The sequence below is a fragment of the Delphinus delphis genome, chromosome 5, assembly GCF_949987515.2.
Source record: "Delphinus delphis chromosome 5, mDelDel1.2, whole genome shotgun sequence".
Taxonomy (NCBI): Eukaryota; Metazoa; Chordata; class Mammalia; order Artiodactyla; family Delphinidae; genus Delphinus; species Delphinus delphis.
Genome location: NC_082687.1, coordinates 50,864,706 through 50,879,568, shown reverse-complemented (window position 1 = coordinate 50,879,568; position 14,863 = coordinate 50,864,706). Strand labels below are relative to the sequence as shown.

The following is a 14,863-nucleotide window of genomic DNA, read 5'->3' as shown; positions in this document are numbered from 1 at the left end:
TATCTTCATAACATAATTTTTAACTTTTAACCCAATTTCAGACTTCTAGAAAATTTGTAAGAATTGTGCAAACAATCCCTATATATCCTTCTTCCAGATTTTTTAGTTGCCAACATTTTAACACATTTGCTTTCACTCTCTCTCTCCCTCCTTCCCCACTCCACATTCTTTTCTTTTTCCTGAACTGTTTGAGAGTAAGTTGCAATTATGATGGACCTTTATCTGTATGTGCTTCAATGTGTATTTCCTTAGAAAAATCACAGTGTAACTGTCAGAATCAGGAAATTAACACCAGTACAATACTACTGTCTAATTTACAAATCTTATTCAGATTTTTCAAAATTTCCCAATAATATCCTTTAGAGCAAAAGAAAATCTTTGACATTTGTTTTCATTCAGTGTCATGTCTCTTTAGCCCCCTTTAGTGTGGAATATGTGTATTTCTCAGGCTTTTTTGGTCTTTTCATGACACTGACATTTTTGAAGTGTGTAATGTAAGCATACTATTTTATATAGTGTCCCTTCATTTTGGGAGACACTTATGTACCCCAAAATGTCTTATGTTTTCTTGTGATCTATAATGTTTTATAATGTGATCTATAATGTGATCTATAATATTTTTAAATGGGCAGTAGGCAATGTGATGACATTGAACCCAGTAGTACCAGTATTTGCCTTGTGTCATTTGCCTTGTGTAAATCTGGATCATTTAGCCACTTTAACAACGGATGTAGACTTTTGTATTTTTCTAGTTTTGTATTTAATGCTGTAAAAGTGCTCTAATTCATAAAACAAGTCTAATTGAGCAGAGACTGCAGCTAATTTCAGGGTAAATGTAGACCTGGTGTAGTAATGAAATAATTTCCGTAGAAAAAAATCTGAAAATGTATTGCAGGCATTTTAAACAAAACTAAACATAGTGATACATTATTTGTGTTCAGCATAAGAAACCTGAGGATCTGAATATGCATTTTAGCTCCATTACCATCTTAGACATTTGTTTCATTTTGGTAAAGTGGTGGTATATTAGAGGCCTAAAGGGCTAAACTGAAGACAAATTCTTATTCCATAGAAGCATTGAAGTTTATTTTCATTCATGATATTTTGAGAACTTTTGAAAAGTACAATGGGTATTTTAAGTAGTAATTCATAAATACTTATTATTTTCAGCCTTGTCTTGGTAATTTATATTGCCATTTGCTGATAATGCCTTGTTCTCTTCTTGTTAATAGAGGGGGTTGTTTATCTATTTACTAGGTGTCCCGTTTCCGAAGAATTTCATGTCTGTGGCAAAAACTATACTCAAACGCCTCTTTAGGGTTTATGCTCACATTTATCATCAGCATTTTGACCCTGTCATCCAGCTGCAGGAGGAAGCACATCTCAATACATCTTTCAAGCACTTTATTTTTTTTGTCCAGGTAAGTTGGATTAGGAGATCTTTTTTGCTCAGAAAAAGCAGTTATCTACAGAGTTATGAGGTGAATACTACATCCATACTGTCAGGATAAAATTTGCTATATCTCTCTAGTCTTCATCCTCTTTTTTTTTTTTTGTGGTACGTGGGCCTCTCCCATTGCGGAGCACAGGCTCAGGACGCGTAGGCTCAGCGGCCATGGCTCACGGGCCCAGCCGCTCCGTGGCATGTGGGATCTTCCCGGACCAGGGCACGAACCCATGTCCCCTGCATCGGCAGGCGGACTCTCAACCACTGCGCCACCAGGGGAGCCAGGTCCATTAACTTTTGATCTGAATCCTTAGTTGACCTCCTCTTCCTTCTCTCTTTATTTCTCAGAGAATGGGCCTTAGAGATGTAGACTAAAAGGAGTGAGGCTATTCTTGTCCTGCTATAATAATTAGAGAACTAAAAGGTAGGAGTGAAAAAGAGGTAGAAATGCAGAAGCTGAGCAGCTGTTTTTTGGTGGAGTTTGGAGAAGGGAGAGGGTAGGCAGGAGCAGTCCAAAGCTTGAATCTGTGTTGTTTTTGTATATCTGTGGGCATAAACTTATAAATACCTTTCCCATGCCCCATCTCCACAAAGAAAAATGTGTTTATTTTCCCTCTATACACACTCCTCATAATGGGGATACACATTTTGTATCTTAATTTCACCTATATAAACAAATTTTAGGAGATAGTAACTTGCCAAAACTGTTGCCCTGAGCAATTATTTTACTATGGTATCCCATCTATAGACACCAATAGAAACAAAATGTTATCCTAAAATTTGCATCTGTGCTTTGGTTTAGGCAGAACATGATTGCTTGAGGTTTTAGTGGTTTGGGAGAGGATATTCTCCCACCAGAAGGTTTATTAGTTTTACCTTATTATATGATCTTAAAGTACACTGTATCTCCCAACTCCTAGCAAAATAGTAAGGGATTGATACGTTGCATTTACCACATCTGAGCCTAGTTTCATCTCAGGACACTGTGACCTTCTTAAAGGCGGGTCCATTAGTTATACAGTATTACCGCTTCTTTGAGTGAGAGTGGCCTCTGCCCTGGGCCTCACAATTTAGAAGTTCTGCTCTGGCCCTTGCCCATACTCCTGCATGGAGTGAGAAGTCCATAGGGCCAAGGACATACCTACATAGATCCCTTCTGGTATGTGCTTGGATACCTGAGATTCAGAACTCCCTACCCACATGGTCTCAAGTGTATTGCCAGGGTTTGCATGGATCTTTTCCTTTGGTCCGTACTTTTAAGGGAAGGTCATATCTCTGATAGCCAGACCTAAGGGATAGCCAGATGGCAGCTGTTGGTGAGTGTGTGTGGACATTGCCTTTATAAGCTTGTCAGGGTGTCCACACTCCTGCATGTGAGACCCATTGAAATACAGGATGGAGCTGTGGTTTGGTAGATCAGGGAGGTTTGCTGAGGGCCAGGGACTGGCTCTCCTCATGTCACTACTTTCCAATGTAGACTGGGAGTCTTAAGAATTCTAAATTTGAATCTGCTTTCCTGGCTACTATGGTGTGTTTGTTAAGGTAGGAGAATCGAACATATATAACAATATATTAGCTTAATGTAAAATACAGTAATTTAGTCATGTGATATATATCCATTTGTGCTATTGGTCCAGACCCCGCAAGTCTTAGTGGTAGACTTGCTATTGAGTGCCCCTTAATGCCTTCCTAGTACTTACTGCAGTGCTTGGCACGTGATGGATGCTAATAAATGAGTGAAATTGTGACCTCAGAATGCCCCACTGTGGCAGAATATCAAAAGATCAGAAGTATCAACAGCTTTTTTTTTTTTTTTTTTTTGCGGTACGTGGGCCTCTCGCTGTTGTGGCCTCTCCCGTTGCGGAGCCTGACGCTCAGGCTCAGCGGCCATGGCTCACGGGCCTAGCCGCTCCACGAACAGCCACTTTTTATTAGCCTTATAATTTATAGTTCAGGGGAAATCTATTCATAATTGAATTTCAGAATGACAGTGGTAGAACTTCTAAAGAAGCACAATTTAAATCCAGGCTTTCTTATTTGTTCTTTACAGGATTTACTTATCATTTATGGACTCCACATTATTCATGTTATTCTCATACCACATTATATGGTAGCTTGCAGATACGTTAGTTAATAACATAAACTAACTTTTTTACTCTTCATATAATGCTGAAATTTGCCTGAGATTTTTTTTGATCCCTGCTTGGTTGACTATATCTAAATGGTGCCCTGGTTATTCCTTTTAACAGGAAGCAGCAACTCCCATTTATTGAGCGTTTACTTTGTGCCAGGGATTACATGAAGTGGTTAACATACAGTATCACATTTAGTCCCCATAATAATCTTATGAGGTAATTTACCCTAATATTATTACAGATGTAAAATATAATATCAGAAGTGGTTAAGTGATTTGCGTAAGACACAGAGGTAAGGAATAGAAAAAGTTTTCTTGAAAAAAAGATTTGACTTTTATTTACTTTAAAAGCTAATTTCCAACAAATGTTAATGGAAATCTGTTTTGGAATGAGATGTAAATAATGTTTCTGCTATTTCTTCTGGCTTTGTCATACATAGGAATTCAACCTTATTGACAGAAGAGAACTTGCACCACTCCAGGAACTGATCGAAAAACTCACCTCAAAGGACAGATAAAAGAATGCAGATGTGTGCAAATTATTCCTCAAATGAAGCTGTGTGGAGTGCATTTGGATTTTGTTTTATTTTATTTTTATCTTGGTTGTTTTTATGTTAGGTTTGGGGGGCTTGTTTGGGTTCCTTTTTCTTTATTCTGAATAAATGAAACCGTATACTATGGCTAGAGGAAGGCAAGAACCATTCTCTATTCAGTTGATAGGGGTAAATTTTGTCTTAGTGGCATACAGTATTTTTTCTAACTTGGGGAATTTTTGATAATACTATATGTTGAAAGAAATGCTTATTGATTGGACTGCCGATGGATGGGGGTTCTCCGTTGTGTAAATTGTGGTTGATTTTTGAAGTCCCCAAAAGTCTTATGTTTTTAAGTGCCTTGGCAGGCTCATTTCTGAGGTGCAAAGCACAGACATAGAACTGAACAGGGCTTGAAACAATATTAGGATTACTACCCAGGGCACTTACTGATGCATGTTTCAAAATACCTATTGATAAAAGCCATAGTTTACCTAAATTGGTGATCTCCAGCTTTTACTACATTAAAGAAACACAGTTTGTAAAGGTGTGCATGTAGAGCATAAAAAATTAGTATTTCTTAATTATTTTTGATATTGATAGTAATTCTGTTCAACAGATGCTTAAAGTTCTACAAGCACGTCTTTTCCATCTCTTGATATCTGTGATATTGAAACTTGAAGATGTTGAAATGTAATACCGGTTACATTTTGGCTTCTTTCTACATGTTAACTGCACTGTAGGTGTAAAAATTCAGGTTATATATAGGTTTGCCATCTTCAGAGATGATGCTGAACTGTGAGGTTTCTTAGCAATTGCCAAATGAGCCATAAATCTGCAGAATCCCCTTCTGCTTTGAAGAGGAGGTGATAGGAGTGTGTGTTTGTTTGCAGGGGGGTTAGTTTGAATGGTGCGTTATAGATGGGATTAAGTACAGGGAGTCAAGTTCAAGAAAGTCCTTTCTCAAAACTCTTGAATAGAATGGCATGAATATTTTAATCAATATCTTGTAAGCAAAGTCTTAGAGACTTCCTTTTAGGAATCAACTTCCATGAGAAGTTAAAAATAAATTACTAATTTTAGATATAGACATAAACATGGAATTTAAGGACTTTGGGGAAATTGATCACTTTACAGCATTTCCATTCAGTGAATGGAGCTGGTGTTTGTCATTTTAAAATGATACAGTACCTTCTTTACTTGCTTTGGCCCAATTTGAAACATTCTGACTTCTGATTTTTCCACTGTGAAAGGAAATCTTTCTTTGCAGTGATATCAGATAATGAAAGTGCTAAAGTAGTAAATAACTTTTACATTTTTTTTTTTTTTTTTGCTATGACTTTCTGGTGAGCTATTCCCATAAGTAAAAAGTTCAGAAACTTAGTTTTTTTGTTTTTTTTTTTTGCGGTACGCGGGCCTCTCACTGTTGCGGCCTCTCCCGTTGCGGAGCACAGGTTCTGGACGCGCAGGCTCAGCGACCATGGCTCACGGGCCCAGCTGCTCCGCGGCACGTGGGATCTTCCCGGACCAGGGCATGAACCCATGTCCCCTGCATTGGCAGGCGGACTCTCAACCACTGCGCCACCAGGGAAGCCCCCAGAAACTTAGTTTTTAAAATAAATGTTAACAGTTTTCACTTCAGTTTTACTCTTGTGAAATATCCTTTTTCGACTTCCAGTTTTAATTTTGTCATTTCTGGTAAATCTGTTTCCTTCAGTTAGAACTATATATTTTTCCTTTGTTAGGAATGTATACCTTTTTCCTTGTAGAATAGAAGTCTTACTCTGAAATTGTATAGACTAAAAACAGTACAAAAGAATCTAAAATGAAATCAGTTTGTTTTTGCCATTAACAAGTAGAATAGTGATACAATTTACTGCCATTACAATTATGATCAGTAGGAACTGCCTTTTTCTCATTTCTGGCAATCATTCTCCAAGTACCAACAGTAGAAAGTAACAGGAGAGCCTGGCAGAAGCAAGTATATTGGACATTCATTGGTCATACTTATTTATAAACTGCAATGAGAACTAGCTGATTTCCTTAAAACAAATCTTTTAGTATCCAAATATATAATATCAGCCACTGTGGGTTGATTCAGAAACAAAATCTGGCCTCTAGTGATTTGGGGTACCATCTATTTAGGAAGATGAAACATATGATTATTCAAATAGTCTTCCAATACTGCATTTGACTTCATATCAACCTAGTAATAAAGGGGTTGCAATAGCCAAGTGTGGAGAGACAAGTGAAACATTGTTTTTGCTCATTTAAGCCTTATACAGTAGTACACTGTACAAATGTTATTATAAATTAATGTTTAGTAGTCGGACTTACTTTTCCACTCTATGTAGATAGGAGTTTCTTATCACTGTGCCAGAATCTCAGGTGCCTGCTTCTGAGTATTCCTTTAAACAGAGGTATTGGGAAGTAAGGAAATATGTATGTGTATATATATGGTAACAAAGTAGAGACATTCTCCCAGGGAGAGGCCTGGCATTGTGCATGGTGTTACATGGCTGCAAATAGGGAAACACCAGAGCATGTGAGAAATAACTGACTTAATAAAAAGCTGCTTTGATTCGTTTGGTTCCCAGGAGCATTAGTAAGATGCCTTTTATAAAATAAGGATCAAATCTTGGTTTTACAACATAGTTTGCTAATAAATGTCTATTGGCTTCTTTCCAGATTTCTTAATTTGTAAATAACCAGGATAATGATTTCCCCCCCTGCTCTTCATACAGAGATATAAAGCAGAAGTTGGTTTTCTCATCTGCTGATGAAAGCATAAAATATAAAGTAGTAAGTTAACATAGTATTGTCACAAAGCTTTGGTTAAATGTTGATAGGAAGCAAGTTTTAGTAATTCTTTTAAATGACGGTGTAATGGTGGTGGAGAGAAATTAATAACAGAGTGAAAATCTTTCCATTAGCTGTAGGTGGTGCTACTGGCTTTCATTTACTGGCTTGATTATTCTGTTTTCCATAAAAACCATGGCACTAGGCTGCACTAAAACATTAAGTATGTGTTAGCTGGTAGAGGCTTTGGAGGTCAGTTTACCTTAAATTGAAAGATTTTAGATTGCTATCTCTTCCTACCTTTGTCATTTTTAAATGCTAAATGTTCAGCATAAAATTAAGTAGGAAAAGATATGTTTAGTGTATAATATGTCGCAGACTGAGGTACTGCCTGGCTTATCAGGAAAGATAAAGCACTACAATCTCTTATATTCAAGAATTACCGATAATGTGGATATTTATATTTTACATGTAAGCACCACACTGCATTTTATGTATTAGCATTTTCCTTGCTTAGGGGAAAATAGCAAAATGACAGATTTCTTTTATACCTTTGTGTACACCCTCTCTGAGAGAGTTTTTGATAACCACTGAAATGGTAAAATATGTGAGATAAAATTATTAAGTTGTAGGACTTCCTTTTAAGATAAATATGTCATACCTTGAACATCTCAAATGAGAGTTGATCTTCAGAGTAGTTTCTTTGGGAGCACTACTTATTCCAGCTATGCTGCAAAGGTGTAATGTTTTTAGAACACTTTCAACGATGCCTTGAGAATTGGTTTGTGACTATGCAAGAAAATCTGTTTTATCATTTCAGTTGCACTGAAAACTTTTCTGGAAGCTTAATATGACCTATCTCATTCACCAAAACAACTCTACTTTGGCTGTTTTCTTAGAACTAAACTATTAAGGAAGTTCAAAAGAATATGCCATAGGCTCTGAATTTGCAGAACAGAATGTTTTGAGCACTGATTTGTAGCATCATTTAATAAAAAAATAGTTTCCTGATGTCACTGCTTTGAAGTAGGCAGTATTGTTTGGATGTACAAGTTTTATTTTTTTAATTTAGTTTAATTACCTTACAGTTAAATATAATAGTTTAAAAAACCAAAGTCCTTTTCTTATTTTCTATTTTTGGTCCATTTTCCTGATAACTTTTGGATTATATCTTGAGTACTGTAGGGTAGTTTTGATTGAAGGTATATTAAAAATAAAAATGGATCCAATATTTAAGATAGAAGTAGCTTAAGGAAGCAGCAGGCTTTACCTCCATGCTTTTTTTTTTAAACTTATTTTCACGCAAATGAACAATTTGAATTTAAAGACTGGAGATCATTGTAAAAAGAAATTGGAATACAGTTTATATATTAATTATGCTGAATTTAAGTCTGTGTGTCACAGTAAAATATTTCAAATTGTATAATCATTTCATATGTGATTTATAACTTTAACATTTTGAATGTCTTTTTAAAAGATATGAGACAAGAAGTATATTTGAAAATGTCACTGCATACCAAGAGGAAAACTTAACTTATTTTGAAACTTATCTGGGATATTAAAGAATATACCAATTCCTAGAAACACTATTCTAGATCTATACGGACCGCTCCTAAAATGATTTAAATATCAGCATTTTGTCATAATATTAAGTTTCACCATAGGAATTACAGTTGTTGAGCTGTCAGTTTAATGGTATATGAGATAACTGTTTAGAGCTAAAGCTATTTCATGATTTAATGGAAAAATTTAATTTTAAGATATAATAACAATTCTGACTGCAGACAATTTGAATTTTTGAGGCTCTCTTAATGGGCTAATTATAGAGAAAAATTCATTTTGAAGGTATAAAACTGTGCTCCATGTCTGCCACTTGTAGCTGAACTGATACTTAAATTTTGACAAAAGAGAGAAAATACAGATTAAAATACTGAGTACTCTCAGTTTTGCAAGTGTGATACAAATTTCCTTTTTTGCATATAATACTACACAATAGAAAAATTTGGATTAGAATCCTCAAAGATAGTGAAATCACTGGCCTTTCCAAACTTATGTTTACTTGTCATCTCCTTCTCCTTGGAGGTAAATTACTTCCTTACTGGTGTTGACTTTCCATATACTCCTCTCTCCCCTATCTCACAACACACACAGACACACACACACACAGACGAAAAACAAAACAGATTGATTATATAGGTCCTCACTGTTAGTGATTCTGAAGTGATTGCTGTCAATACATAGGTTGCACCTGAAGTGTTGGATGATACAATTTACATAAGCATTTTTGGTTGGTTTTGGTTGATATCTTTCTTTAAACTACATCACTGAAGCTGAGATTACTAGAGATATAAATTTAAATCTTTTATTAATATTTAATTTCTGTTATATATTATTAAATTCTTATATGTGTGGGTGTTTCTTAGAGGTTTGCAGGTTTTCATTTTGTTTACTTAATTGTGCAAGTTGTAAAATAGATTCTTGCATTTTCATTTTAAGAACACTTTTCTCCTTAAATTGTTCTGCAGAGATAACTGTTTTTAGGGGAAATAGTTTTTTACAGCCACTAAATTGTATTTGTTATTTTTGTACATGCATACTAGGGTGGTAAGGACACTAATCTTGTGGGGAAAACTTAAATTTGTTTTATTTGAACTTTCCCTATACATTATTACTAAAAATTATCTAGGAATAGCATCACGAGATCTAGGTTGAGAGAGAATACAATAAACATGAGAATACTTAAAGTTTTAATAGAATCATTTCTGAGGACAAAACCAGAATACTGCCAGTGCCATAAATGGAAGCATGAGGCAGCATTCACACTGCGCAACTGTTGCAGAGAATGAGTAAGACAGGATCCTGCTCTAATGGAGATGGACAATTTCTCTCTATTAAAGTAGCTGAATCTAAAACATGAAATGCAACATGGGGGCTATATTGTAAACTGTGCCAAGATTACTCAAATTGTAGTTACTTTTGATCAGACTTCAACTGTTTTCTCGTTTTTGTTTTAAAAGGAGATACTGAGGGAATTCCCTGGCAGTTCAGTGGTTAAGACTTGGCGCTTTCACTGCTGGAGGCCCAAGTTCTATCCCTGGTCAGGGAACTAAGATCCCACAAACCATGTAGTGTGGTAAGAACTAAAAAATAAAAGGGGATACTGAATGTCGGAAAATCTGTAATATGTTTTAATTGAGAGATGTAAATAATGTATACAGACTTGTATGTCATGGGATTGGAAATATTTAAATTCTAGGGTTTTTTTTCTTTAAAGGAAGAAACTGAATGTCTATTTAAAAAAATAATAAATAGTTATGTTTGGCCATGAATCCTGACTTTGCATTACTGTTTATTTTTGCTGTAGGTGTTCCCACACTGTACAGATTCCTAGAGAAATATTGAAGGTATATGAAATATGTTGAACATTTAAAACTTGTTAGGCATTATTTTTTATAATGCTCACAACAACCCTGGAAGTTAGTGGCTCAGTGTCTTCTATACTAGAAAACTAAAGTTTAGAGATTATAGAAGTCATTGATTTGCGCTAGGGTGTGAAAACCCAAATATGCTTGACCTTGAGGCCAGTGGTTTTGTTTATTTTCTTTAAATATACTATTACCATGAGAATAATTAGCAAAATAATTATTTGTTCACCTTTCCATTAAGCTTTTATCTAATATTTTGTCTTCATTACAGACCATTAAAGAATAAACAGTATGGGAGAATCCTCCTTTTACCCTGATACCTAAGTTCCAAAAGGAAATGTGTATTTTAGAGTATTCTTAGAGTATCATTATTTAGAGGTATTTATGTTTAGAGGAAATTGTGTTTAGACCATTAGGTTGAGAATATTTTGATGGTAGTAGCCATAGTTGCCCAGTGTCACTAATTGGTATTTGAGATGAAGACTAGGAGTAGAAAATGCTAGTCCATGCTGATGTGGACTGTGCCTGCACGCTTTAATAAAAAATACCTTGTTAGGGCTTCCCTGGTGGCACAGTGGTTGAGAGTCCGCCTGCCGATGATGGGGACACCGGTTCGTGCCCCGGTCCGGGAAGATCCCACATGCCGCGGAGCGGCTGGGCCCGTGAGCCATGGCCGCTGAGCCTGCGTGTCCGGAGCCTGTGCTCCGCAGCGGGAGAGGCCACAACAGTGAGAGGCCCGCGTACAGCAAAAACAAAAAACAAAAAACCTTGTTATTATGCATGTATAGTACGTACAAAGCGTCTACTGTATGTAAAGAAATATACACATATAAAAATTAACTGTTTTACTAATTAGGTTCATTTGCTTCAACTGTACTGAATTTATATGGTTCTTTACTATATAATATTGTATGGAATGATGCATTTTGGTAACAAAGGTTCTAAATTATTTCTTTAATGCTTAAACAGCCATGCTTCATAGATACTGTTACGAACAGCATAATGATTACAGTGTCATGTTTTCTTGATGACTTAAGTTCACCTTTACAAGCATGCAGCAAAATATATGTTCCTTTGCTAATATAGGGCTGCTGGCTTGCTCCTATGCCCTGCTACTATGTTATTTTGCTGTCACACTTCAGACTTGCTGGAAGCACTCTCCCAATCTTGCTGTTATGATGGCTTCTGCATCCTTCTGTTTTCTAGGTAGTAATGAAGGTTGCAGGTAGAAATTTATAAGCAAGTTTATTAAGTTGATAAACATCCTTTTACAGAAGTTGTTGGGTTGGTGTACACAAATGCAGGGGCCGTGTAACCACTACTTATCAATGTTCAAGACCTCTTATTTTTTCAGCCTTTGTCCTCATTTTCTCAGTTGGTTTAGAGTTTTATTTATTTATTTATTTGGCTGTGCCGGGTCTTAGTTGCGGCACGCGGAAAATTTTTTTTTTTTTTTTTAGTTGCGCATGCGGGCTCTTATTTGGGGCGTGTGGGCTCTATCTAGTTCCCTGACCAGGGATGGAACCCGGGCCCCCTGCATTGGGAGCTCGGAGTCTTAGCCACTGGACCACCAGGGAAATCCCTAGAGTTTTCTTAATAAACTTGTATGTTATCAGTTAGGAGACCCTGTCTCATTCTTTAGTTATACCAGCATTACCGCTGGAGAAAAGGAATTCCTAACTTGAAGGAGTAGTAAAATTTCTGGCAAGGAAGGGTTGAGATGGTAGCATGCTCACACCTGATTGACTCTAATACAGAGGTCCCCAGCCTTTTTGGCACCAGAGACCGGTTTTGTGGAAGACAATTTTTCCACGGACAGGGGGCGGGGGGAGCGGGGGTGGGGTTCAGGCGGTAATGCGAGCAATGGGGAGTGATGGGGAGTGGCAGGTGAAGCTTCCCTCGCTCACCTGCCATTCACCTCCTGCTTTGCAGCCGGGTTTCTAACAGGGGGTTGGGGACCCCTGCTCTAATACCCTGTCTTTTATCTGTAATTCCAACATCTGAAACGCTCAGAAAACAAAGTATTTTCTTGAATTCACTGCAAACTTAACCTGATCTGAGGTTAATAGCCTTTATTCTACTTAATGGGAAAACATGTTTCACTGCAAAATGTTAGTGTACTTAACACTTTTGCAGGAGGGTGAGGAATGGTTACATAATATATGTGGTATATAACTATATTTCTTTTCTAAATTCCAAAATTAAAAAAAAATTATTTACTTGGTTGTGCCAGGTCTTAGTTGTGGCAGGTGGGCTCCTTAGTTGTGGCATGTGAACTCTTAGTTGTGGCATGCATGTGGGATCTAGTTCCCCGAACAAGGATTGAACCCAAGGCCCCTGCATTGGGAGCGCAGAGTCTTATCCACTGCGCCACCAGGGAAGTCCCATAAATTCCAAAATTTTAAAAAATTCTGAAACAGTTGACTACAAGAGTTTCAGATAAGGGATTGTGGACAAAAATCAGGGAGGTACTTTTGAGAGTGCTTTTCTCTAGTCTCTTTCTTGTGTTATCGACTGGTTATGCTCCATAATGGGAAATTATGCTGAAATTGATGTAAAAGAGCTAGGTTTCCTGTTTCCCCATTTGTATTTTTGAGGTACACTCTTCAGCTTGGAGGAACTCAAGTTCTCACAGCCAGACACTGGCAGAACTGGGATTTGAAACCAGTCTTTAATTTTCCGGTGCTTAAACTCTCAGTCACTGCACTATACAAGTAATTCTTTTGTGGTTTTTGTTTTTGTTTAGTTGTTTTTTGTCTGGTTTGGTTTGGTGGAGGGGGAACCACACTTGGAGATTTCTAATCCTCAACCCCAAACATCTTTGTCAGATCCACATGGGACTTACTGAGTTCCACTTTCCTCCTGTTGAAGGTCTCAGAGACTTACCTTGCCTTATTACTCTCTCAGTAGCTGCCAAAACCCTTACCATTACATGTTTTTTTTCCCCCAAGTTTGGGTGTGGAGTATAATACCTAGTAACAGGAATTCCCTGGCAGTCCAGTGGTTAGGACTTCGAGCTTCCATTGCTGGGGGCCTGGGCTTGATCCCTGGTTGGGGAACTAAGATCCCGCAATCTGCTCAGTGAGACCAAAATATAATAAAACAAAACAAAAACCTAGTAGCTTCCCCAGCTTCCTTGCCATCCCCATGACAAGTATTCAGGCCTTTTTCATTTCAAGGATCCTGCTACTAATTACTGTGGGGATAAACAAAAGTAATATACATAAAATACTACCATAATGAAATAGGGAATTTACAAAAAATGATTTTTTCTGTTTTCATCCTAGAGTTCCCCATGGAATCACATTTTGATTTTTGCCTTCTATTTCTGAGAACAGATTCACCATTTACCCCCTTCTTCTTACTCCACCTTTTGATGCATTTCAGGTCTGATGTTGGTTGTAAGGTAGGAAAGAATAATAGGGCCTATGGTTTATGTAGACAATTTGAACTTGGGAACTTCTAGACTGGGGAGTGGCCTGTTTACTAGGTCTTTACCGTGATTAAAAACAAATTCCTCTGGGCGTTTCTACACTGCATTTGTCCGCAGCTAGATGAGTCATCTAGCAGAGGACATGGCACATAAGTAGGCATTCAAAAATTCAACATACATTTGTTGACTATGTGCTAGGTGTAGGGTATGCAGATTTAATTAAGCTTATAGTCATGCTGAACAGAAACCTACCCAGTGTGGTAACTTCTTCACAGCATTGTAGGGCAGAGAAATTTTCCCTCTTTAGGTGCTGGTCTAATAATGAAGTTGACATAAAATTAACAGGAGAAAAACATTTAATTACATACGGGAGCCCCATAAAAATGTAAGACTCAATGAAATGACTAAAGCAGGAAGCTTTTATATCCTTTAGACAAAGAAACAATAAATTTGTGATGAATTGACAAGACGAAGGGGTTTGGGCCTGGTGTAGTAAATTGTTGAAACAGTAACAAGGTTTATTTATCCAGTCTTCTCTGCCCTAAATTCCCAGTCTCTGGCGATAGGTTGCCTTCTACCCTCCTGGTACAGGGAAGGTAACTTTTATATGGGAGAGTTAGCCCCCGCCTTCAGGAGGAACAAAGGACGGTCAGAGTGTCCTTATTTAATTCAAAGTAATATGCCAAAGTGGCAAATTTGGGGGTGGCACCTTCTGCTCCCCTTCAGCATAAATGGGGCATCCAAATCAGGATATGAGAGATCAGAAAAGGCTTCCTGTGGTGTGGCATCTGAATACTTCAATTCCCATCCCAGTTCCACTCACACTGACTTTGAGACTTTCAACATCCCTCCTCAGTGCCTGTTTCCTCACTGATAAATGGGGCTAACGGTAGGATCTCTGGCACTTGATTGCTAGTTAACCAATGAAAAACGTTCAAAATAATGTCTGGCACACAGTAAGACTGCAATACATTCCCAGCGCCACCTGGCCTGATGATAACCTCCAGGCTGAGAACACAGGGTAATCCGTTTCGTTTTTCTACTACTCACTGCCTCACCCCTGACAAGTTCAAAGTTTCAAGTCCAACCAAT

The 14,863-nt window shown here is 37.3% G+C and overlaps 1 protein-coding gene across 1 annotated transcript in view; it reads left to right on the top strand.

Annotated features, from left to right (window-relative positions):
• The window catches only part of MOB1B (MOB kinase activator 1B), a 60,683-nt gene extending 49,784 nt beyond the window's left edge, over positions 1–10,899 (top strand). Inside the window, exons 5-6 of the mRNA XM_060012420.1 lie at positions 1,258–1,421; positions 4,022–10,899. Of these exons, the coding sequence (XP_059868403.1) occupies positions 1,258–1,421; positions 4,022–4,099 (242 nt within the window). The 3' untranslated portion in view covers positions 4,100–10,899. The remainder of the gene's footprint in view (positions 1–1,257; positions 1,422–4,021) is intronic.
• Positions 10,900–14,863: the final 3,964 nt, after the last annotated feature.